At 40.1% G+C, this 26891-nt stretch overlaps 1 protein-coding gene across 1 annotated transcript in view; it reads right to left on the minus strand.

Annotated features, from left to right (window-relative positions):
- Positions 1-20631, minus strand: part of LOC126260028 (CCA tRNA nucleotidyltransferase 1, mitochondrial) — a 67680-nt gene extending 47049 nt beyond the window's left edge. Inside the window, exons 1-4 of the mRNA XM_049957201.1 lie at positions 20399-20631; positions 20086-20294; positions 15196-15361; positions 15006-15123 (exon numbers count right to left, since the gene is read on the minus strand). Coding sequence (XP_049813158.1) covers positions 15006-15123; positions 15196-15361; positions 20086-20294; positions 20399-20461 — 556 coding nt within the window. The 5' untranslated portion in view covers positions 20462-20631. The remainder of the gene's footprint in view (positions 1-15005; positions 15124-15195; positions 15362-20085; positions 20295-20398) is intronic.
- Positions 20632-26891: the final 6260 nt, after the last annotated feature.

Here is a 26891-nt window from a genome sequence, read left to right on the forward strand (position 1 = left end):
TGGTTCCACTATGTTTGTTGTTGTCGGTTGTGTTATGTTATTCTATAGGTATGCTGTGATTTTTCTTTCAAGAAATACATGAGTACATAGCATACAAACTGCCAGTGACTGCCACAATTTTCTTCTTCTTATCATCCATACTTTCTAATATATAAACTACTTTCGAAGTGCTAAAATGTACTAGAACAAATAAAATGTCTATAAAATGCCACACTGTACAATGTACTTGCAATGAGATAGTTGCAATTCCTGAAATCCATTGCCTGTGGCCTCTGGCCTGCTGAGCAGCACCACAGTCCTGGGTCCATGGATAAACCATGAAAATCCGCTGAATTACACCACACACAGACAGAATTGGCCTGCGGTCAAATCGGTGAGACTAGATCCAACAGGCAGGGCCAGCACATCAGTGGGAAACTACAAGCTTCAGATTGGCAAACCCGATCTGTTAGAGATACCCACAGAAATGGCCTGCGGTTTTTACCCATCATGGAAGTCCACTAGTGTGGCCAGCTATTAACGTCTCACAGACATGCTGATGAAATGAGACCATGGTGACCACCCATGCAACAGATGACTTGCGCAAATAGGTAGCAACACACCGTAAAGATGATCGCTAAGCCACAGACAGACACATAGAAAAGACAATTACACTCTCACAACTAAATTTTTGGCCATAGCCTTGGTCAGAACAAGAAAACACTCACACATTCACACAATCACTCAGACACAACTCATCCACATGTCTGTTGTCTTTGGCCGCAGCGTCAACAAGCTCTGAGAATGAGATCTAAACAAACCACTGCTCACGCCTCCCTGCCTGTCATCAGCAGCTGCTGGCTAGCAGCAAGTAGGGTGGCAGCACTGACTGTAAGCTGAGGGAAGGGGAGAAGCAGTAAGAATGAGAGATTAGGGAAGCCACTCACATACTCAGCTGCACCCAGCCAGTGACAAAGCATGCCATCTAAATAAACAAACAATTTCATGCTACTGAGACAAAAAACGAGATTTTTCCAGTGTTTTTTTTTCTTCCAAATTTCCCTGATATGTTTGAAATTCCCTGATTTCCAGAACTTGTGACAACCCTGAACACAGCACAAGTGAGACAATAATTTTCATGTAGACTTTGTCCTGTTGTCTAGCAATCAGAATGGAACTATCCATTCTAAAGGGAATATAACCAACAAGCTGCCATCCAACAGTAAGCAAGAGATTGGGAATCCATAACAATCCAATAGAATAATAGAAACATACTTCATTAGTCACTCTTTCTATAAGTTATACAAATATCTAGATTCAGGAACTGAAAATTCACATTAGGAAATCAAGCTTTCAATACCACTCACCGGCTTTGATCTGTGACATAATTGTGTTGTGTGGTGTCATGATAGTGCAGCATATTTGAAATGTATTGTGGTTGCACAGAGCAATCATGTTAGAGAATGTGGTGACAAGCTCTGGAGTGGGATATTTATGTTTGTTATACTGGACTTCCTGAGTGCTGTTTGTGATAATAATACTGAAGAGTTTGTGGGGGTCTGTTAGAGAGTTATTTTGAAGCTGGCAGTTATGGGCCATACATTCAGTTTTGGGTTTAAATTATTAGTATGGTATGCCATTTATGGTTGGGGATTTAATTTTATGTGTGATTTTTATTGATTGATTTACGGAGGGAGACAAAACAACAGTGGTCTTAGCCCACTGTTGTCCACATCAACACTTTGTTTATTATTCGGTTTCTCTCCCTGTTAGTCTAGGAAAGCCAACTGATACCTATAAAGAGTAGTGGAAGGCTTTCTCCTGATCTCAATGCAATGGATTTTTATTTTTGGTGGCACTTAAAGGAAATAGTGTATTCAAGGTCTATTGTGTATGTTGATGATATTAAACTGACTATTTAAGAAGGATTTCAACAGAAACAGCAGACACCTGGGTTATGGGAACAATTAAGACAATCCATGATGCAACATTTAGAAGTTCACGTTAAAGCTAATGGCTGATGTTTTCAGTATTTCATTCAGCCATCAGAAAACAACGCTTGAAAAGAAATAATACCTGTAGAAACAAGCTGGAAATTTGAAAACAAAAATGAAGTGAACTTGTGGCAACAAAAAAATGTCTATAATTAAGAAAATAAAAATCTTCTTTTTAAATCCTCCATCAATTCCCCAGAGGTTTCCATACGTTAGGTAACACCCTGTATGTGGCACTGTTGATGGGCCAGCATATGGCATTCCATCCAGAGAGGTTTCTGGTTTGAGAAGACTAGGCTCACTATTCAGGAGATTGCGTTGATGACTTTTTGTTTTTGCTAATTGCTAGATTTGTGTATTGGCTCACTTTTGTTTGTAAGTATGGTTTTTTTTGTTATTGTCATATATACTGTATGTGTACATATTTGTGCGTTTCTTCTACGGTGAAACTGGAGTTAAGGTACGCTGGAGTTTGTTTTATCTACAATGTCGAGGTTAGATTTTTGACGTTAGTGATACAAGTGAGTTTTGGTTTAACATTTCCATAGATAGGTCACCTATTGTTGTCGATACTGCCTTTTGTTAGTTTTCACAATTTTTACTATGTGTACTGGTCTTGCTTTTTATCTTAGGATGTCTTTATCATTATCGGTGTTTCTAGCTGAGCTACATAGCTCAAATCATTTAAATGATGCTGTACTTTCTTCAGTTGTCATTTTTACTTATTTGTTGTACTACTGTACAATTTTGGTCCTAGACCATTTTCAAGAATATAAAATGGAAGCATTACATGCACAATGTGTTAGCATAAGTAAAGAGTTAAATGCAAAGTATGTCAGAGCTCAAGATATGCTAGGAAAATAACAACTTAGGTCACAGAAGATTGTCAGTGGTACATTTGCCACACAGGGTTTTGCCTCTGTGTATATTTAATTAGCACTTATAATGATTGTGCTTATAACCATATGTAACGGCCAAAAATTGGTAATGGAAGCTCAGTTATTATGGAAGGACTTCACCATTAATCAGTTGTTGCAGAGATCTTCCACTAAGTATACACATATATACAAAGCTGATGTACTAAAGATACACAAGCAGTGCTTACTGGGTGTCAGTCGGTCATACACATGTAAAAGTAGTAAGATTAATTAAATTAAATAAAGCCAAGTTATACAATTTACCATTTGAGTCTATAAGAGTTTAAAGCTGTGCTTTTACAACCATGTAAAAGGGATGAAAATTATGGAACTTTTTCTAATTTCACAATTCTCATCCCTTTTCCATTAAGGGAAGGAATGAACATTTTGTGTTTTTCATTTTTTTTTTGTTAAACGGCTATAAAAGCACATTTTTAAATGTTTAATTGCTCACAAGGTAAATTGCATACCTTAGTTTCATTTTAATTTCATTAATTTTCCTACTTTTACATGCATGTGACACAATAACACTCTTTAAGCACCGTTTATGCACAATGAGCATATCAACTTTATTTATATATACTTAGTATAATGTCTCTGCAACAACTGATTTATTAGTGAAATGGTTCCATAATAACTGAGCTAAATTTTCAAATTTGTGGCAGCTACATATCTCCTAAGTACAAACAACAATGAACAATAATTAAATATACACAGAACCAAAAACTTGTGTGGCATAAAGTACCATTGACAATCTTCTGCGAAGTAAGTTGTAGTTTTCTTAAAATAAGTTGAGATTTAACATACTTTGTGTTTAATTCTTAACTGAAGATAACACATTGTGTATGTAATGCTTCTGTTTTAAATAGCCCTACTTGAAAACAGCCCAGGACCAAAATTGTACAACAGTACAACAAATCAACATGACAGCTGAAAGTGATAAAAAAATCATTTAAACAATACATTGCGGCTGTGGATCCAATTTCAATGAAGATTATAGCTCAAATAATGTTGTCAATACTGCATGTTGTTAGTGCCTGGGATTTTTTTTGCAATTTCTTTTTGGATTTCTGTATTGGTATCAGTCTTTCAAGTTAAGCTGTACAGTTCAACTGATGTTTTTGATACCAATTATTCATTTTTTTGCTCTTGTGGACTCTTTCTTTAAATTATTGGTTCTGTTGTTGCATTTTGTATTATTTTGCTGTTGATGTGATTTTGTGGTTGTTATGTTAATTGTTAGCTTCTCACCACTCAAGACCTCCATTTTCCTAAGATGGACACATTAGTTTCAATATTTATTATAAAGAATTTGCACAATTCTGCACTTAATCATTATATTTGCAACCAAAAGAAATGTTTAAGAGTATTGGTCTCCATTTGTTGCGTCTTGGGATGTTTTATGATGTGACTGGCCAAAGCTGACGGCTGGTATCAGATGTCCTGCTTTATCTGCACTTGTCATTAGAAAGCTGCATGCCAAGTTACAGTGTACTGTAAATAGGACTCATTTACAGGTGTAGGTATATATTCTTCCTGAAAAATACCTGTAATAAAGTAAACATTAAGGCACTAACAGCTTATGGACAGAGGATGTCTAGTATGACTGAGAAGGCAACTGCTTTTTCAAACAGGAAGCTTTCATTCTAATTTATTTGATTAATGTTAGCTGGCTTAAGAGAGGATAGTATTAAGCAGTATACTGACAGTTTATTGTTAATACAGTAAACAGATCAAGCTTCTATGAATTCTTTGTCTTCTTGTTAATGTACACTTTGACTCATTTTACATCCCTGTAGGCTCTCCTTCTTCATGGGATCTTCAGAAGACAATGGATGAATGAATTAATGAAATGAGTTAGCCCTAGCATGGGTCAAAACTGTCAACAAGAAGGGCAGCAAAAGTGGTCCCACAAATAGCTTTGACATCCATCTGTTGTGCACTCTTACAAAAAAATTATGAACTGAAGTATAATGAGGTTTCTCAGAGCGAGTAATCACCTACATGTCACTCAGCATCAATTAAAAAAACATCAGTTATGCAAAACTTGATTTGTACTTTATCACCTAGCATCCTGGGAAAACTGTGGATGACAATTTTCTTAGCGGCCCCTTATACTGACAAGCAAGATGGGTTGCCAACCCCCTTTCAGAAGTGTGGAGAGAAACATCACCAGTGGACAGAAACCATAACAGACTTTCCAAATAAACACGAAACTACCTCGCCAGACAATATGAGACAGTGCTCCACAAATCGGAACTCATATGACTCGTGTAGCATTCCGCTGACCTGGCTTTATAAGCACGCCTAGACCATCAGACCGGCAGTGTTTACCAACAGCTAGGAACAGCTCCGGCCAGTACTTACACAGGCCCTAGCATTGTACTCACTCGCCGTAGCATGGTAGTAGCACATTGTATTTTGTAGAGTAGATTTTGGCTAGTATTTTCCTTCCATTGTCTTGTTTCCTTATCTGATTTGCAACCAAAAGAGTTGTGGGGTTTTCTGGTTATTATTGCGTTTAAAACTTAGTGTATGCCAAGAAGGCGTTTTACTTTAATTATAATAAAGTGTGTTCAAATTGACTGTTAGTTCTCTCCCGCCAACCGCAGGACACATCGAACTGAATGGCCTCCTCTGAGGAGCTTCTTCAGTCCTTGGCAGAAACTCAACAGCAGATTCAGGCAATGCTCATGCATTCAGAAATTTGCTCTTACTCACCAGTGTTGCAAGTGGTAGCTCATAGAGTTTATTCCATCACAGATAAATGTCTGATTTTCTGGGCTCAAAATTCTTCTAAATAGCTCATCCTCAAAAAGTTGCCTTTTAAATGAGAGTCAAACGCTCTGTGACTTAAGAAAGTCATCATAAATTCTCGGGCATAGTTCATTTTGCGTAAAATGAAATTTACTTTGAAAGTAAAGCTAGTTTACACGACATCACTAGGTTGCAGACAACTGCGCTACAGACCACTGTGCATGCGTGCCGCACGTTTGCCCAACTCATTGGTGAAAACACTTTCGGCGTGTTCCAACTTTGGCAACACGAGTTTTGAGGTTACGTATGTTCATAGTGTGTGGACAAACTGAAATATGAAGTGGGGAATGGATAATAATGTTCAATTTTTGGATATCTATGCTCTGCATAGGTGTTTGTGGGATTTCAGTGATGCTGATAACAAAAATAAGCAACGTATTGCTGACCCTGAGACAGTCGTGTGCGATCAGAACGTAGACGGATTGACAATATCTGAGCTGCAGGCAAAATTTATTGAATTAGAAGCACATGCACATTTACAATTGAATTAAGAAAAATACAGGCAAGTACAATTCTGGCTGTGGAAATACTCTCGTCTACAAGACTAAAATCCCATCGTTCGTATTGGCCGACACATTTTTAAGGAATATTGTTGACAGGAGAGAAGGGTACACAAATCAAGAAGCTGCATTCTTTATCCAATATTCATCTATTTAAAATGTCCCAGCAGTGCTCCCCTTCCACATATGTTTGAATTTTGAAGTATTGCCACTGTAAAGATCTATCTTTAAGACAGTATTTTGTAAACTACTCTCTTCTTAATGCGGCCTGCTTTGAATAATTATTGCTGTTAATGTTAATAATCCTTAGTTAATGTTAATAATTATTGGTGTTAATGAAAAAATGTCATCACAAACTAAAACTTTATCTTCTAGCATGCCAAGTGTTCTTAGTTGTAATGCACGCAATGTGATCTGTAAGCAACCGAGCTATGTCCTTTCTTCATCCAGTTACAAATCGAAACAGGTTTCTTATTTTTTTTTTTTATGCAGAGATTCCACGCAACAAGCTGTGACTTGCAGCTGCCAAAACTTTCATTTCAGACATGACTCAGGAACCCACACAACGATGAAACTGATAAGTATACTGGTGTCGCCAGGTCTACAATCATGTATAAAACAAAACCATTTGCGTGCAACTCATTCCATGCAACGAGTGGTGCAGCCTAATGATGTTGTGTAAACTAGGCTTAATGCTTTTAAAACCACCATTCGCAATATTTTCCCGCGACCTGTTAGAAATAGGTTCATTTCAGCAGTTGGCAGAGAGCACCAGATAACAGGAGTCACCGCACTCGCGTGGCTACAATGATGTAGGAAGCCCGTGTGTTCATACATTAAAAGATCTTACATTATGTTCTAACAGAAACAAGACAGCAGAGGAGACTTCAAGAGCAATGGAATTTCGTGAACCACACTAAAATGCATAATTCAGCTTATAGTGCACATTAGCATGTCCAGATTCCCAATGATGTAGGCCTCGACCTGATATTAAGCTTTTCAGTGTGGTTTTCAGTATATAAATATTCTTGGAGTACAAGTACTGTATTATTTCATGTTTGGTTCTTTATTATGGCATAATACCATACCTGCTAGAAGATGAAAATGTGCATTTGAAATGCAGTGAACAGTTAAAACTAGCCAACAGCGTGGAATTAAACACTTCGTTTCAAATAAATTGACTGCTCTGAGTATCTGCCCTGGATCTACGATATTCCCAAACTCCCCCCCAAGCGTTTGAGATAGGACGCCAAAAACTTAAAAAGCTGACCTTTCAAAAAATGTTCATTTTATAGTGTACATCTTTCTGAACAGTCAGATACATCACGCATATATGTTCGAGAAAATGTAAGACATGTTATTTGGTCTTAAGTGTGCCAAAGTGCAGTGCCACGCCTCTTCACATAACATTCATCTATCGCACGTCACAGTATTTCACTCTTGGAATTCAAACATATATATTTTGTGACTGAAGCCATCAAACCTATATTCTGGACAGTGGAAATTAAAATTTCCTGTGGTGCCTCTCCTACTCCCAGTTGGCCGGTTTGACATCCTGCCCCTCTTTAAAAAAAAAAAAACTCACAATTAATACTGGATGGGATTATTTGTGACCAGAACAAGAACTCTTCAGAAAATTTGCACTCTTTATTGCCTATTAGCTAATAACTTGCTGTTTTGTGTGACATGAAATTAAATATAGGATACATAAAACCACAAAGACAAGAGACAAGCAAGACTGTACACATTCCTTCTATCCTTAGGTCTTAGCATTTTTTCTCTCTCATATCGCTACAGTTTTACATGGCGTGCTTTCCTTTCTGCGAAAAAATCTATTACCTCATCAAAGTTCATCAAACGTTTTGCTACATGAAAAATCGAAATGTCGTTATCTAATATTGAAAAAGCTGTTAATACAAATAGTACCCAAGACTGGTGTGATTTATCGATCTGATTACGTCTGCTTTGTCACTGTCTGCTAGATGAAATGAAACAGGCCTGCCTAATATTGCAGAAATTGTAACACTCACCAAATAACACTGTTTGGGCACAAATGGTCATTTTTTATAGCACGACAGAATATAATTCATGAAGTACCAACATCAAATGCCTATTACGCCTACTAAAAGCAAAAAGCTTTAGGTTAGGAAATGGTTTCACATTACATTCATATGCTCCAGCTTCTCAAGCATGAGATCGAAAAGCAGTCGTACGAAATTTTTGTATAAATTTGGAATTGTCACATACTTCCATAACTTGTGTGATGTCTCCCAGTTTCTTCTCCTTCCTCGTTCTAACAATCTTGTCATCACTAATTCTGTAACTGTTCCTGCCAGTGTCAATACTCATTCTCTGGCTAACTTCACTAGTCCTGCCATAATCATCAGCTTAGTTATCCCACGTTTATTCTCCAGTCAGGTGTTATTACGTGTTCGTAGAACTCATTTTCCACGCTACTCCCAGAATTGAACTTAAGCCACTGCTAGTCGGGGACTGTACAACTGGCCCTTACTAGCGTAACGATCTGGCCAAAACTTTTCTGTTAACATTTCATTTTCTTGGAGACACCGAGAAGATAGTATGTCATCGTTCTTATCTATTATTCCTGTTTGTCGTTTATTTCCACTCTGACAGTCTGAATCTATGGATTTCGCTCGTAATTATAACAAAGCTGATCATTTGCAAACCCAGTCAATCACATAACAAGCAGCGATTGGCATTCACCCGTTCGACTTTATTCTGCTCAGCTCATACAGCCCCACCCCTATTGTCCGCAGGAAAGTTTATTTCTAGATGCGACCGGGATTCCTCTGGCAGAGACATCATGTACACTATGCACCCATTCAAAAATCACCCATTCAAAAATCAACTTATGATTCATTCAGAAATCAACAAGGAATGTGCTCAAAAATGTTAAAAAATGAACAGGGATGCATTTAAAAATTATATGAATAATCGCTAGACCGACGTGCGCTGGATGCTACGTGCTTTGTGAAACAAGGTTTTTTTCCTCAAGAATACGAATTTGTCCGCACATGTTCAGCTTCTTCCCTCTGCTGTTCCTCATTTTTTTAAGGCCCGCCCGGCACCCTTTGCTCTCCGTGATTGGCTCCAGGTGGAACTTCCGCTGCTTACAAGATGAAGGCCTCCTTTTGCCCGTCACGCACAGTCACTGGGCAATGCCTATCATGATAGTTGAGAAGCCGAATGGTGCTTTACACGTCTGTGGTGATTTTAAGGTCAAGGTCGATTCTCAGTCTGTCATCAATGGATATCCTGTCCCATCGGTGGATGACATACTCTCATGTCTTGAGGGCTCAACCGTTTTCGCCAAAATTGATTTGCGTGATGCTTATTTGCAGCTACCGTTGGAAGAGGAATCGCAGCAGATCCTAGTCATCATCAATACCCCATGTGGCCTTTTCCGTGGCCATTGTCTCCAGTTTCCAAATAACATTTTCCAATGTTATTTGGAACACCTCACAAGCCAGGTGCCCGGAGCGGTCAATTATCTGGACAATGTCATTGTCAGTGGCTCGTTCGCGGTGGACCTTGCGGACAAGTTGGATGGGGTGTTTCAGGTTTTTTCCCCAGGCTAACCTGTGTTGCTGGAAAGAAAAGTATGACTTTTTTGCGTGAGAGGTCAGCTATCTTGGGTTCATGATCGATGCCCGCGGCCCGCACACCTCTAAGGAGTATGTTGTGGTGATTCAAAACCTGCCTCCTCCCACCAATGTGAAGCAACTGATGCTGTCCTCGGTCAAATCAACTAGTATTGGCATTTTATACCCCAGGCCGTCATGATTTCAACACTCCTGACGGGGTTATTGTGCAAAGGTGCGCACTGAGTTGGGACACGGCGTGCAAACAGGCTTTCACATGTCTCAAGTCAGCTCTCTCCCACCCTCCTTGTCTGGCCACTTACTGTTCTTCCCTGACTCTCATTGTCGCTGTCGATGCTTCGAACTATGGCCTGGGAGTGGTCCTCTCACAAGTGGTCGACAGCGTCGAGAGGCCCGTGGTTATTGCATCCAAAAAATTCACCGATGCTCAAACCAAATACTGCCAAATTGAAAAGGAAGCTTTGGCGCTGGTTTTCACCCTGATGAAATTCTACAATTTCGTTTATGGTCATCATTTCACGCTACAGACAAATGGTCATTTTTACAGCACGACAGAATATAATTCATGAAGTACCAACATCAAATGCCTATTACGCCTACTAAAAGCAAAAAGCTTTATGTTAGGAAATAGTTTCACATTACATTCATATGCTCCAGCTTCTCAAGCATGAGATCGAAAAGCAGTAGTACGAAATTTTTGTATAAATTCGGAATTGTCACATACAGACTGACCACAAACCTTTGGTTTCTTTGTTTCAACCGGATGCTGCAGTGCCCACCCGGGTGGTGCAGCCCCTCCAACACTGGGCGCTCTTCCTGGCGACGTTTGACTTTGATATTGTCTACCACATCTCAGAACGGCATGCAAATGCTGATTTTCTGTCCCGACTGCTTGCCGGTGCGGACCATGAGTTTGACGCCTCCCCCTTGGTTTGTTTCCATGTGGAACCGGACGTGGATGCAGCTCTGGACAAGCTTCAGTTGGATGCCGTTGTGATCCGGCAGGCCACTGCTCAGGATCAGATGCTGTAAGCTCTCCACAGCCAAACTGCAGCGAGTTGGCCAACCAGCCATCGTACCATCTACGATGCAGAGGTCCAGCATTTTTGGGATCATCGGCACAGTCTCTTTTTCCGCAGTGGTGTCATCCATTTGCACAGTGATTCCGACATTCGCTGCGTGGTCATACCGCATGCGTTGCGCCGCTGTGTCCTCGGCCTCCTCCATGTAGGCCATTGGGGAATCGTTCTCACCAAACAGTTGGTCCGCGGACACCTATATTGGCACAGTTTGGATAAAGACATTGCCTCTCTTGTGTCAGCCTGCACCACATGCTGAACATGTCAAGCAGCACCCAAGCACCAGTATTTTTTTAGGTCTGATGCTGCTGCTCCGTGGGAACAGTATTTTTTGTGGTCTGATGGTGCTGCCCGTGGGAACGTCTTTGGATTTCGCAGGGACCATTTATGGATCCCAGTGGCTCATACTGACTGACTGACTCTGGGTAGGGATACCCTTATGTCTCCCGCACGATGAACACCACTTCTGCTGAGACTGCCATGCAGGGTAGCCGTGTGGTCTGAGGCGCTTTGCCACGGTCTGCACGGCTCCCCACAGTCGGAGGTTCGAGTCCTCCCTTGGACATGGCTGTGTGTGTTGTCCTTAGTGTAAGTTAGTTTAAGTAGTGTGTAAGCTTAGGGACCGACGACCTCAGCAGTTTGGTCCCATGGGATCTTACCACAAATTTCCAATTTCTGTTGAGACTATCAAAATTCTCTGGCACCTCTTTGCTGTCGAGGGACTCACCAAAACGATTGTTACAGATAACGGTCCACAATTTACTTCAATATAGTTTCAGCAATTCTGTACTGCCAATGGAATTTCCCTCGTCCATACCGCCCCATTTCACCCTACGCCAAACGGCTGGGCAGAACATTTTGTGCGGATGTTCATGACCCAGCTCGAAAAGCTGCATAGCCATCACCCGCTGGAGGAGGCTGCGCTGTTTTTTTTTTTTTTTTTGTGCCATGTACTGCGCCATCCCCCATGCTGGTAAAGTCCAGCGAAGATACTTCATGGTTGACCATTCCGCTCTCCCTCGTCTTTCCTGGTTCCTGAGGCTTCTCACCCTGCCACCCGCATGCCAGCGCAATCCTTTCATGTCGGGCAGGAGGTCTGGGTGCGAACCATCTCTCATCCATGGGCATGATGGGTGAATGCGGTCATCACAGAGCTTTGCGGCAGGGTGAAGGCGTCTCTCCAATGGGCCAACTGTTTCACCGCCTGCCGGCACCTCAATTAGCTCTGCCCCTGTCTGGTGGATCACAACACCCCAGGGGAGCTGCCAGTGCCTATCACCGCCCGCCCTGTGGCAGAACCTCGGCTTCCGCCTCCACCGCCAGCTGCCCACGCTGCGTTGCCACTGCCTGCCCCTGCTGGCCACGAACCCATGCAATGGACGTTGATCAGAACGCCCCTACTCCTATGGATGTTTGTGGTGCTGTACATTTTTTTTCCCCAGAGGAGAAATGTTGTGGCCCCTTATTAGTTAGAGGGGCCGCACAACTGACACGCAAGATGGGTTGCCAACCCCCTTTCAGCAGCGGGGAGAGAAACTTTGCCAGCGAAAAGAAACAATAACAAACTTTCCAAATAAACACGGAACTACTTCGCCAGACAACATGTGACAGTGTTCCAACAATCGGATCTCACATGACTCATGTAGCACTCCGTCGACCTGGCTTTATAAGCACGCCTAGACCGTCAGACTGGCAGTGTTTACCAACTGCTAGGAACAGCTCTGACCAGTACTTACCCAGGCCCTAGCATAGTATTCACTCGCTTTAGGATTGTAGTAGCAGATTGTATTTTGTAGAGTAGATTTTGGTCAGTATTTTTCGTCCACTGTCTTGTTTCCCTACATGATTTGCCACCACGAGTTTGGGGTTTTCTGTTTGTTTTTGCACTTAATCCTTAGTGTATGCTAAGAAGGTGTTTTTTCTTTAAGTATAATAAAGTGTGTCCAAATTGACTGTTAGTTTTTTCCTGCCGAACGTAGGACACAACAACAACAATCAGGTAGATGCACTATTTCATGACTTCTGAAAAACATTTAACTCGGCACCACACAGTAAGAACATATGGAGTATAAAATAAAAATTTACTGACTGAATTGAGGATTTCTTGGTAAGGAGGTCACAGCATGCTATCTTGGAAGAAGAGTCACTGACAGATGTAGGAGTAACTTCAGGCACACCCAAGGGAAGCGTCTGGGGGACCTTCGCTGGCCATGTCATCTATTAATGACCTTTCTGACAATATCAGTAGAACCTCAGACTTTTTGCACATGATGGAGCTATCTACAATGAAGACCTGTCTTAAAAAGAAAAACTGCATAAATATTATGTCAGAGCTTGATAAGATTTCAAAGTTGTGCAAACACTGGCTATTTGCTTGAAATGCCCATAAATGTAATATTGTACAAGTCACAAAAGAAAGAAAAACAGCAATACTTTATGAGTCACAGTTGAAATCAGTCCACTTATACAAATACCGCGGTGTAACAACTTGTGGGGATGTGAAATAAAATTATCACATATGAGCAGTCACAGGTAAAGCAAGTGGTACAGTTCAGTTCATTGGTAGGTTACTGGTAAAATGCAATGAGTCTGGAGCCAGCCTACGAAACTCTCAAGTGACCTGATCTAACATCATTCCACTTTGTGAGACTCGTACCAAATATGGCTAACTGGGGATGTTGAAGATACACGAAAGAAAGCAGCACTAATGGTCACAGATTTGTCTGACCCATGAGTAAGAGTGCCACAGAGATGCTGAAAAATCTGAAATGGGAGACATTCAAAGATAGACACTAATTATCCTGTGAAACCCAGTCTATAATGTTTCAACAATCAGCATTAAGTGAGCAATGTGGGCATATAATACAACCCCACGCATCACTCCCATAGGGGCTGTGAAGACAGGACTAAAGTGCAGGTGCACAAAGGTGTTTAAGTAAATATTCTAACATTCTTCGCAGGCTCTATACACAAATGGAATGGGAGGAAGTCTTAATTAGTGGTATGCTGGTGTGCAGTTTACAGTGCTCTGTAGAGTACAAACATACAGATGGATGAAGACAGGTGAGTGGAGGTTAAGCAGGGTTGTAGAATGATGTCTACATTCTACTGTAAAGTTTATTTCTCTTACACTTGCAATTATTAAAAGGTCTACAGATATCAGGATTTCCTTGGCCAACCCTCTCCATTAATTTAGCTTTCTTATTGTTATTTACTTAACTACGTTTTCTAATTACTCTTGATGGAAGTGTACATGCATGGCACTCAAGTTTTTGTACTGTAGCCTGACAAAAACTAGGCAAGTCACTGCTGTGAACCACGAAGTATGTTGATACAAATATAGGAGACAGGGTGGGTGGTTGGCTGGAGAAGGGACCAAATTACGTAGTCATCAGTCCCTCCGACCTGAGATTAACTAAAACCGATCAAATCCTACATTAAAAGAAGGAACTACAACATCCATAAAACGATAAAATATTAACAGGGAAGGAAGGAAAAGGACAGAAGATGAGGTGAAGGGAAAGAAAGTGATTAATGACAGGGCATGAAGGAAGAAGCACAGGAGACAATTTGGTCTTCAAAAACACAGTAGGGAGTGAACATCATGACAGCAAGCCAAAATTAGTACTGTTGAACAGTCAGAATTGCCTTCAACATCAAACTCACAATCAAACATAGTTAAAATGAAAGTCTTGGTACAGAAAATCTCAGTAAGGGTTGTATTCATGAATCGACATAATGGAGGCTCCAAAGTTGAGACATGAAATGCTGATTCACTTGCCGGGACCAGTATTTATTCCCTCTAGCAAATCAAAGGCCATCCCCAAGCGATGTGTGTACTGCAATCTGTAAAGTATCAGCAGATGAAAAATGGTACTACCTGCTACACAAATAATACTGTCATCACTCTCCTTAGTCTGTGTCCTAACTGTAGGAGTGTTGAGACATTAGAGAGATCTTAAGCAAATCTGCACATCAAAAATACAGCATTACTTTTATAACCTGTACTCCAAAATTTATTTTTGTCACTTTATCAGTAAACTCGAAGCAGGTAAAAACAAAACTGTTGAACAAGAGAACTTATAACTGCACTTACCAAGAAACATGGAATTGATAGTAAGATCTCTACGATTTGCATCCAATTTCCAATCAGTCGTAAACTCCACATCAGCATGGCGCCCATCTGTTCGAACATCAATACGCAATGTAGTTACCTGTGCCAGGAAAGGTCAGTCATGAAACACATATTGCCAATTCATCAAACTGTGCAGAGAAGTAACTCTTACCTCAAAATTTTCCTTGTCGTTTATTCGTGGAGTGACTGTTCCATGTTTTTCTCCTTTCATATTGATCATTCTCACACCCTCTGTCTCAAACATTTCTTTCATTTGATCTGGTGTGGCAGTAGTGGCGAAGTCAAGATCCTTTGGATTGATTTTCATCAGCAAGTCCCTAAAGTAAGTTAAAAAGCATATTAGTACTTTAGCTGCACCATATGTGACAGTTTCAAAGAAAACTTGTCTTGGTCACATAAGAAAAGCGCAAAGAAAAAGGTAAAATGCACATAGGCCAGAAACAACAAGCAATTTCAATTATGTGTGTAATGACTGTACAACACATAAAGAATCAACATTTCTATCAGCATACTCAGACGAAGTTGCTAAGTCCGCTAAAGCAAAATATTCACATGACCAGTACCATTCTTGCAGTAGAACTGCAGGTTTTACATTTAAGCAGTCCAAAAACAGCACTAACATTTATAAATGAAATACTAGAACAAGAAATGAGTAACACTATCCATCACTCAGTCTTAGTGTGATAAAGAAAGGAATGAGGTATGCAGCCATAAATATCATTTATCACTTATCCAAAGATGTACAGAATCTAATGCATAGCAAGATTAACTTCAAACACAAAATGTACCCACCTCTGTTTGACAACTCCTTTGACACAACAGAATTCCTGCATGCGTAACAATATAATGATTCTGGCCCAAGAGACTAAAGTTGACAGTCATGTGTGCATGAGGTATGCTTGCTTGTGTATATGAATTGTGTTTCTCTTTTGCTAATGAAAACTGTGGCTGAAACCTGTATGTAAATGTCTTTTAATTGTGCCTGACTGCAACTTAAGTGTCTTCTTTATGGTAAGTTGTGATCTGTCTTTTCCTACAATGTAGACAATATAATGCGTACGTGTTTTTCACATCACAGCAAGATATCACAACTGTGATAAATGGTGCACACAAATAACTAACAGCTTCAAGTAAGATAAGCCTTTAATAAAATTACAATACAGCAATGTACACCCCACACTATACACAAAATACATCACAACTCTGCAGCTTATTATCTCACAACATAATATGTAATCATTCTTAGTCTGGGTATAGATGTTCATTAATTCAGGATATTTTACCAGAGATATTAAAATGTGTAGTTGTTAGGTTCTATATGAGAATAGTGGCTTCACTAATATCTTTAACTACTGGCCAGTCTCTTCCCTTAGGCCTTGTTCATTTTACATAATTTGTGAAAAGGTTATGCATTTTAATTACCACTCGCTTCTACAATAATGCAATAATTGGACTTCAAAAGGGATTCTCCACTGGGACAGCCATTATACATTCTCTACTTCTGCCACAAGAATGAAGGTCAACTTCAGGGAGGCAGTAATCAGTAAGTTAACACATTCGGCATAGTTTCATTCACTGATGTAATGTGGGATAATAATTTAAGATAAAGCTGCACTTACACAAAAGGTAATCACTGAAAAAAGTTTTATAAATACTACTACAAGTTCTGGTGCTATCAGTGTGGTGTACTGGTTAGTGTCACTGTCTGGCATGCTGCGGGCCGCTGTTTGAAATATGATACATTTGTAATGTTTATATATCTAGAATATTCAATGGCTGTATAAATACTAGCTTTTTGGAACATTTGATGTTTATATAAACAACTGCACTCTCCATCCAGGAGATCAGTTCCATTTGGTTGCACATCAGTGTCAGTATAAACAAGCTTTTAGTTCAATGTGTAATGCTTCACTGACAACTCAGCCTTTGGATTTGGAATTCATTATGGCTTCGACATGACACTGCTGGTGAAGACATCTTCATCACTGTCACTCATAAAAGCAGTCACCTACATGAACAGTGAGCAGAGCACAAATAGTTCATCATTTCTACAGTCCATGTTTTCTGGAGACCAATGAATTCCTAGCCAATGGTAAGTCAGCTGCACATAAGGCATCCATCAGTGTTTGCTGGAGATGCTGGTCAAGACCTGACAAAATGGTTGAAAGTATCTGACAGTGTTGCCAAAAAAACAGATGAGATGAGATGATTGGTTTGGCAAACATGCACTTTTACTTGGATGGCACAGCCCACCACTGGTTTGAAAAGAACAAAGTGGTCAACAGCCGGGACAAATTCGAGGCCGAATTCAAGAAAGCCTTTGGTGGCGAGCAACAGCAAGTCTGTTTAGCAAAAGAACAGGGGAAAATGACACGGACATACAGTGTGTTTTGGCAGTTTGCAACATTGCAAGTCCGGATATAACAAAAGCTGAGAAAATCTCCCATTTACTTAAATGAACCAGCTCAAAGACATGTACCAAGCTCTTCTGGTGAAGGCTGTCACTGGAATTTTCCATCTTTTGAACTATAGAAATGTTAAAAGAAACCCTTGTACAACTTTCATTGCTTTCTCTCGGTCTTAAACAGTGGTATGCTTGAATAAAATGTTGGTTTTTAAGCCATGCTATTTAGAACAAAAGTCTTGAGTCTCTGCCACCATCACTGTCATCAGGGGGAAAATAACTGACTGCCAAGAAATTCTTGAATATCAATAAGGAGGCCTAATAAATTAGAAACCTGTAAATGGGCAATGTGTGACCATATAAATAATTTTATGTTTTACTGACACAGTTAACATACATATGATCTACAGAACACATAACTAGCTAACTAAAGACAATTATAAGCTGTTAATTTTGAAATCCAAATTTTTTGCTACTAAGTACGCTTTTTGTCCAGTGTTTTTATAAAAACTATTGCAGTACATGACGTTCTCAAAACAGCTTGGAAATCTGGCAATAATGAAAAGGTTGGTAATCATTTACTTAAGTTTTAGCACCCATTTTTGAAGGAATTTGACAACAGCATGCTTAAGCCTTTCCACAAAAATAACACTATAAGAACATTTGATATGTACATAACCTGATTACTTTTCAAACTGAACAATATTTGATTACTTTACTAGTGCTTCCACAGTAACACCTTTACCAATTATTTTCGAGAATTTACTACGAATATATTACGTAAGTCAGACTCCAAGATTCCACAGTGTGTGTTCCTGGGATGCAGAAAGGCATCAAGATGCACATTTAATTTAAGTGCAATATAGTAAAATGACTTTACTTTACAGAATTTAAGTGCTAATTCCAATCAACTGAGGCATTTGATAATGCTTTACCAACTTACAATCAAACTGTCACCCTCCAACCTAACCCAACATCTGGGGAACTCAACAGCATGGAGGCAGCATTGGGGAGTGAGAATGGAGTGGATGATGTCTGCCCTCACAGCCTAAGTTACTTAAAGTATACTACCAAAATCCAAATATCAATTGTAAAAACCATACATTTTAATAACTAGCTACAATCTAACAGAGAGACTACATTAAACACCAGTCTGTCATCACATCTAAGATTTGACATTCACTCTTGTTGGCTTCACACCCTCAAAAACAGCCACCTTCACACCTAACCTAGCCAGATATCAAACTGTGCTACATATCAGGCTGCAACACCACGAATTATGCTCTAAAAGCCAATATAGGTGCAAAAGAAATATTGTTAGTTTTCTGTTATCTTTCTGTTTGCAGAATTATGATGTCACAAACTGTATCATCACATATTACGTGGCGAACCCAACATCCAGTATCAGTAAGACCAGTTGACTCACTAATCTAGTCATAAATTACCCTAAGACATTAAATTTAAGAGTTTCTGTGAAGATACTCTTCAATGCAGTAGGAGTAGTTAACAGACCGTTCTTTAATTAATTTATCTACATGAAATTTAATGGGTGCTCTGGTAAGTTGCTGAATACATGTGCTCTCATATGTCTGACTACTTTTTGAATTGATGCTACCCTCTTGAAGTCTCTGAAGAAGTTTTTCTGATACTAGTGTTATGTTCAGAGTGAATTTCACTATTTTTAAGAAAAGGGAAATAGAGGTCATGAAAAAACCACTAATGAATAAGTCTACATACATTATGCAGTCTTTTTGAAGACGTCTCTGCAGACTGATCTACAATTAACACCAGGTGTAACTGTTGTAACATGCTACTCTACACTGAAAACACAAGCCCTATAACTTGAATTTGCCCAGAAAATAATTCCTTAACTCATTCGTGATTGGAAATAAGCAGAATAAAGCAGTTTCTTTATTTTTAAATTGCCTATTGCAGTAATCACGAATACTGCAAACACAGATAAACCAAGGTGCTATATAAATTCTAAGCAGTGGATTTTCTTACTAACTGTGATTTATCTACAGTCCCAAAAATTTAACACTTTCTATTTTTTGTATTTCATTGTTAGAGAAATCTATTTGTATTGATTATGGCGTTCTATTGGATGTATTGAGCTATATGTTCTGAGTTTTGCTAAAATTCAATGATAATCCATTTGACTGGCCAATCTGTTAATGTTTTGAATATTTCAACAGATGGTTCAAGTTAAATAAAGCTCTTTTAGAGATAAATCTTACCCACTAATTCGGTTACTACCATTTTCCAATGTAATATCTATGCACCATAATATAAAACTTGACATGTATTATGCATTTAATTAAAAAAGTAATAAAAAATGAATAATCATACGCTGAGTGTATCGTAAGTGTCTGGCAGAATGCAAAAGTATGTACCCACAACACGAAGTTCCTTTCCTATTTTCTTGCATCACTAGATCTGATGTAAGACTAGTTTCAACGTACTAACCTGGAGGCGAACATCAGCGCAAAACAATAAAAAAGCAACTGAAATAGTAGATAATAACACATTCAGAACATAAGATAAATTTACTCGCTAAGAAGGATGAATATTTTACACTGTAACTATGCGATAATATTACGAAGACGTTGAGCTAATACACTAAACATCGGTACTTACCTTACTGCTCCACCTGCTATTCTCAGTTCATAACCGTATTTCTTGAAAAGGGCTGATAACGCGTCCACTTCAGGCGTGAACAAAGCATGAAATTCTGGAGTGTCTATTTTAAATGTTTCCGATCTTTCTCCAGCCATAGTGCTTGCTGATGATTTGATGATCGTATATTGTGAACAATAGAGTAATCGTTGAAGTACTGTCCCTTGAATCTAGAATTGTAAAATAGTTCGCAGAGAATACACATATATGTCATGTCACACTACGAAACGGGCGAAAATGCATGATCCTACAGATAGGGAAGATATAATCTCACCACATAGTTCGCAAGAGAGAGTCTTCCTGCTCTACTTAATAACTGCACTGTATTAACAAACATGTTTCAACATCCATAATTGTTACTAAAAGCCATGACTAAAAATTCTACACATGAGTTAATAACAATAGCCTGCAACACTGTCAGCGTCAACAACGCAGTTCTCACACAGAACTACTCTGTCACATTACTTCACCGGCAAATTTGTCAACAAACACTGAGACATGAGTATTTCAAAGATAACTTGAAGAAAGCGTACATACGCGTACACCAGTGATCTCCATACTAGTATAGAGATCACTGGCGTACACATATGCAGCAAAGCCAAACCAAAGTAGTTTAAGTTCGTTTCTCAAAATCTTTGTGATGCAACAATATCCAACTAGAATATCAAATGCACTTGAAACTGTCAAACATCCTTTGGCGTAGTTTAGTCCCGGTAAGCGAAATGGGAAAGGAGAAAGATTAATAAAATTCTGTGTTGGTAACAAGTTGTTGTTGAAAATATCCTTGAAATTAAATAAACAGGAGGTTGGAAACTACTTTTATTGTTGACATAAATATAATGTAAAAGTAATTACATAAGTGAACTTGACGATAAACACTTCAGCTGCTAATAAAACAAAGTAGAAGAAAAACCTTAAAAATTATTGTGGTCTTCTCCTTTGAACCACCTAAAACCAAAGAAATAGCAGATAAACTCTTTTTACTCCCATTGTGAATTTCTGGGTACAATCTATTGATGTATGTAACGTTAATAATATGAAATAACGTGACTGCTTCGCCAAATAAGATTTCTTCAGAATTGTTTGACTTTTTTCTGTAATTATAAATACTGCGTTGATGTTGATTTCCTGGTGATGAAACTGAAGTCAAACTAAATAAATAGATTACAAAGGGCATAAGGAAATTATCAGATACTCTAAGGAAGCAAAATATAACAGAAAAACAAAATGCAGTTTCCAGAAAGTATGTAAAAGGCTGCAGATAAAGTATAACTATAGGAAGGCTGTGGTGGCAGCAAAATAGTTAGTAAATGTTAAAGGCCAATTCGCTACTTTTAATTTCAAAATAACATACAAATGTTATCGATAGTCTTTTTTCTTGTCATCTTCATACTACTATTGAAGTAAATGTGGATGAAATTATTTATTAAATACTTCTCTGACACTACAACCACCTTAGAGAATGTACCCATATAGTTCCTTGGTACTGTTTTGAAAAATAATTAAATTGTAGGCACATGTAAGTTATTTTACACCAAACATTTCTAAGGGAATCTATATGATCAGAACGTCATAAGAAAAAGTAGGTGATTTTGCTTCCTGTCCATTATGCTTTTTATTCATTCTCCTGAGACATACAAGACAATCTTGTGGAGAAATAGCTGCTATTCTAAATGTTTATTTATGGCTCCAGAAAAAGCTGTGAGAGTGATCAGTGAAGTCCCAGATTAAACTCACTCAAATCTAATCTAACCTAGAGATTTATTTATTGGTATTATGACCTTACCATGTATATATGTATTTCAATGTATGTTAAACACTAAGAAAATTGTCTGGTTTAACTCGATATTCTAATGTCCATTGCTACAATACGCTACACAGTAATTCTGTAAGAAATTTCTGTTTTCATTTGAAAAACTCTAAAAAGCTTCAAACTTATATCAGTTAGGTTATTTAATAAATTACAGTACCACACTCACTCAAGAATCTGTAGCTGAAGGTGTTTAAGAAATCTGTAAGGAATTTATTAATTTTATATGCTGGAAGAATTCTGTGGGCATAATTTCTAATTATGGTATAATTATATATGTAGGCTACCTGTATTTATTGTATACTTGTGTGTTTGCTGACATTGCTGATGCGAGTTTTACATTCATGTAAATGTTTTGTTTTTGGGAAAAGAAATCATTCCAATTCATTTCAAAGACAATTCACATTAGCCATCATGGCATCATCACGTCACAGCACCATCATGTTAAATTGTACTCACACTGTCATGTTGATTAACCGAGTTTCTGTCAGTTATTCGTGTCTTTCCTGCATGATATTTCAACTGTGTGACTCGCAGTCTTCTTCAGTTGCTGTCAGATTCTAATCCAGTGTTGCTGCTTTCATCTATTACTTTCCCCTCTTTGGGGAAGTGTGAGTGGGAGTTTGTAGCCTTTCGGCTTTTACTACCCTGTGAACGTGTGTGTGTGATTTTTCTATAGTTTTTTTGGTGTCTGTGATATGTGATGATTGTTGTGAGTATGTCTGGTACTTGCCTGAGGTAGGCGAGAAGATTGGAGTTATATGGGAAGGAACAGGATTAGGGATTGGGTGTTGGGATTTTCTCTTCGACTTAGTCGTCGAAGATCGTCATAGGGCGCTTGTGCTTATCGCAGGACATGTCATACCGACCTAGGGAGTGGATGAGTGCGTTTCCGGATCTGGAAGAACCCTCATAGAAGGCCTTTGCCAGATCCTGGAAACGCTCCCTCAGGAGTGGGATTTCGGCTGCGGCGTGCAGGTCGTCTGTGGGGAATCCAAGAGGTAGATGCAGTGCTCTTCTGAGGGCGCGGTTCTGCAGCCTCTGGAGTTTGTCCAGATGCTGCTTTGCCGCGTATCCCCAGACAAGGCACGCATACTCCATTACTGGCCGGAGCAGGGCCTGGTACACATTTAGGCTAGGCGCAAATTGAGAAGCGTATAGCACGTGTGACGTGACACGACACTACAGCGCGACACGCACGTGCCGCAAGGGTCGCGCGGATGCAGCGCATATTGCAACGGTGCACCATACTTCGCACGCGCCGACTGGCGACGCTCTGCCCTGATTGAACCGAAGCGCGCGCAATCTCTTATCTTTCTCAAACGATTTTACAGAAACTATTCTCTGAAAATATATGATTTTTGCCTTACTTGTAGCGTTATATGTCAGCTTCGTGACGATGTGCCGATCACCTCGCTAATGACCATTCTTACTGTGATGTACACATTTTAGTAAGACACTACGTAAAACTCAAAAAGTTTGCAACGAAAATTAGGGGTCGCTATGATTTTGTGTTTGGTGCGTATTACACCGTATGTTGCTGCGTATGAAATTTAGCTAACATGATGAGTTTTTGTTTAGACTTGGGAGGAGATCTCTATCTGCCTCCGATCTCGAGAAAATGTAGCGCGCTCACTTGCGATCTCACGCCCGCGAGAATGAAATACTCGCAATATCTCTCGTATCTCCTAAACCGCTCGAGACATCGAAACGAAAGTTTGGCGAACGATAGCACACAAGGAGGAGAGTGTTTTGCCAATTATTAAACACACGGAACTTTCTTATCTATGGCGATATATGACTACTTATACTTCTTTTTTTATTTATTTCACTCCAGTGACTGTAATTTTTTTAAGAGTTATCGTCACCTAGCGAAACAAGAGCTTCCTAGTATGAAAATAAACACGAAATTTCTTCTTTTATGTTACTGCAAACCGATACTATGAGGTTTTTCGTAAGCTATTGAGCTCTGTGATTGCCGATTACTTGTTTAATGAGGCCCTCCGTTTCGGAATTCTGTCTCAATAGCTGCTGTGAGATGAGTTTGGCAAATTACATTGTGACAAAGGAAGTACAATTAAACGAGTCACCAAGAGAAATGTGGTCTTTACTCATAAATGGTGATGCTTCTTCGAATGAGAAAAGGTTAACAACTCACACAAAAACAGATTGGCAATTCTGTTGGAATTTTGGTGGAATCCCCGTAACCCATCGTATTTTTAACACTGAGCGACTGGAATGGAAACTTACCAAAGGATTTTATTCCTTCTCTTGATCTGAGCACTATTAAAATAATGACGAGCGTTCAGTCAGGCGGAATGATAGGCACATGCCAGATACTGTTTACTCACCTAGGGCTTGCCAAACTGATAATGCGTGATCGCGAATAAAATAGTTGTTATTGAGAAAAATAAACAATTGATCTGTCGCACAACACAATGGTCAGTGTATTGTCAGCAGCGAAGGATAATGCGCGCGACAGGAATGCACAAGCTAGCCATGTGTGCCTTGTGAGATGGAGTTCGAAAAACATTGTCATGAAAGTAGATCTGCCTTTGTCAGCAGCACATTTCAACAAATTAAATATATCTAATCATAACACTCTTTTAGGATATTCCTACTTTCCTAATAATACCGACCATTTTCTTCATTTGTGTAGCCTGTTGTTGTATATTTAGTTTATTAATGATGATAATGTCCATGCAACAATTGAAATGCTTTTTCTCATCACGGCGAACCAATTAAAACATTGTTATTTGTGACTGCATTTCGACTGTTTCTAGCTTGCAGTGGAAATATGTTGTTCACATGCATGTAGTACAGTGTGTCGTATTACATTGTTACATCCATATCAGAGTAATCACAGTGAAGCTTCTATACTTCAGATCTTGGACGCTTTTTTCTACAAGCACAAAGGGATCACACCTGTGGAGATTATCCCTTTCTAAACTTTTGTAACAGATCGTACAGATACGCTAGCTTACTAGGCAGCGAGAATATAACCTTGCTTTACTTTCCTGCCTTGATTCTTAATCACATGATTTTATAATATTCCTTGCTTCCTTATTCACTACCCTCTGTCCCTTCTTGCGATCTGAAAACATCGCGGAGGCATATGGTGCAATTGCAGCGGCCAATGGCTCATCAATTACTGAAGTATAGATTTTTCTTAACAGAAGAAAACCAAAACAAAACTATGCAGATATAAATAACAGAAAAGTATAACGTGCTAACGAAGAAAGCTGGAGCGTTTAAATGGCGAAAAACGAAACACTACCCAAAGGCAATATAATTCAGTACACAGTGAGGCAAAATTTATCGTATTGGCAATACTACCACTGCTGATATGCGCCGTTCCGACGTGAACATATAGCCGGGCTACTTTTCCGCTCCCCGCCTCAAATTTCCCACGGTGCTAGGGAGGCAAGCGCGACGCGCGGCGCGAGGAACTGTGCCTCAACCACAACACCGCGCGACCTGGCGCAGGCGCGTGTCGCGTCCCAGTCGCGTCGCGTCGCAATTTGCGCGGTCCCATTTGAACCTGTGATGTTACAAAAACGCGCCTGCGCTGCGTCGCGCCACACGCGCTATACGCGTCTCAATTTGCGCCTAGCCTTACTGCTACTGGGCAGGGAAGGGTGCTGGTTGTGTTCAGGATGGGGTATAGGATGGACATTCTGGCGCAGACCTTCCTGTGAACCTCGTCTATGTGGGGTTTCCACGTAAGACGAGAGTCCAAGGTTTCGCCAAGGTACTTGGCGGTTCTGCGCCAGGGGAGTTGGGGTCCATTTAGGTGAAGGTGGAGGGGGGGACGTTGAGGAGGTTCGCGCCTTCCGAGCCTGCGGGTAATCAGCATTGCCTGCGTCTTCTCAGAGTTGATGGTGATGCGCCAGCGACGGGCCCAAGTTTCTGTGTCATCTAAAATGTAGCCTACTGATGACCAGGTCCTTGTTCGCGTTTCTCGTGTAGAAGGCTGTATCGTCAGTGTACTGTGCAGTGTGCACCAGGGGGGCCGTTGGAGTGTCCGCAGTGTACAAACAGTACAATACGGGCCCCAGGACCGATCCCTGTGGCACCCCAGCACGAATACGCCTTCTGCTGGAGGTGGCAGTTTCTACTTTGATGGAGAAAGTCCTATTCGTGAGATAGCTCTTGATCAGCTGAACTATGCTCCCGGGAAACCCTTGTGTGTACAACTTGTAGAGTAGCCCTCTATGCCATACTGAATCAAAGGCTTTGGCTACGTCTAGTAGCACTATCCCACAGTAGCCTCTGTGGTTGAAGCCCTCTGTGGCTGCTTCAACCATTCTCATGACCTGTTGTGGGGCAGAGTGGTTCTGCCGGAACCCAAATTGGAAATCCGGCAGAATTTGCTCTCTGGTAATATGTTCTTGTATGGGTCTTAGCAGGAGGCGCTCATAGATCTTGCTGAGAGTTGGCAAGAAGCTAATCGGCCTGTAGTGCTGCGGGAAAAGAGGGTCTTTCCCTGGTTTGTGTATCGCAACCACTTCCGCATGTTTACAGCAAGCTGGGAAAACACGGTATCGAGTAATCTCGTTGAGGACGTTCGCGAGGAGTGTGATTGCTGTGGGTGGGAGGTTTTTGACTAACTGATTAGTGACACTGTCGAGCCCTGGTGCCTTTTTTGTAGGGAGGGATCTGATTACTCTTGCCACGTCCTCGGGGGCAAAAAGTATGGGTTCGTCCTCTGGGTCCTCCTCGGCATTGAGGAAGACAGTCAGTTGACGACTGACTACCTCTTCATGCTCTTCATCCTGGGGTTCTGCCGCTTGGAACTGCTTCTCGAAGGAGTCGGCGAGGGCGTTGGCCTTTCCAGCATGGCTGTAGACCAGTCCCCACTCGCCATGCAGTGGCGGCATCCTAGCGCGCCTTTTTGTAAACTGTTTGGTCGCTTGCCATAGTGTATGATCGTCTACTTTGAGAGCTGTGAGGCGGT

The sequence above is a fragment of the Schistocerca nitens genome, chromosome 5 (assembly GCF_023898315.1).
Source record: "Schistocerca nitens isolate TAMUIC-IGC-003100 chromosome 5, iqSchNite1.1, whole genome shotgun sequence".
Classification (NCBI taxonomy): domain Eukaryota; kingdom Metazoa; phylum Arthropoda; class Insecta; order Orthoptera; family Acrididae; genus Schistocerca; species Schistocerca nitens.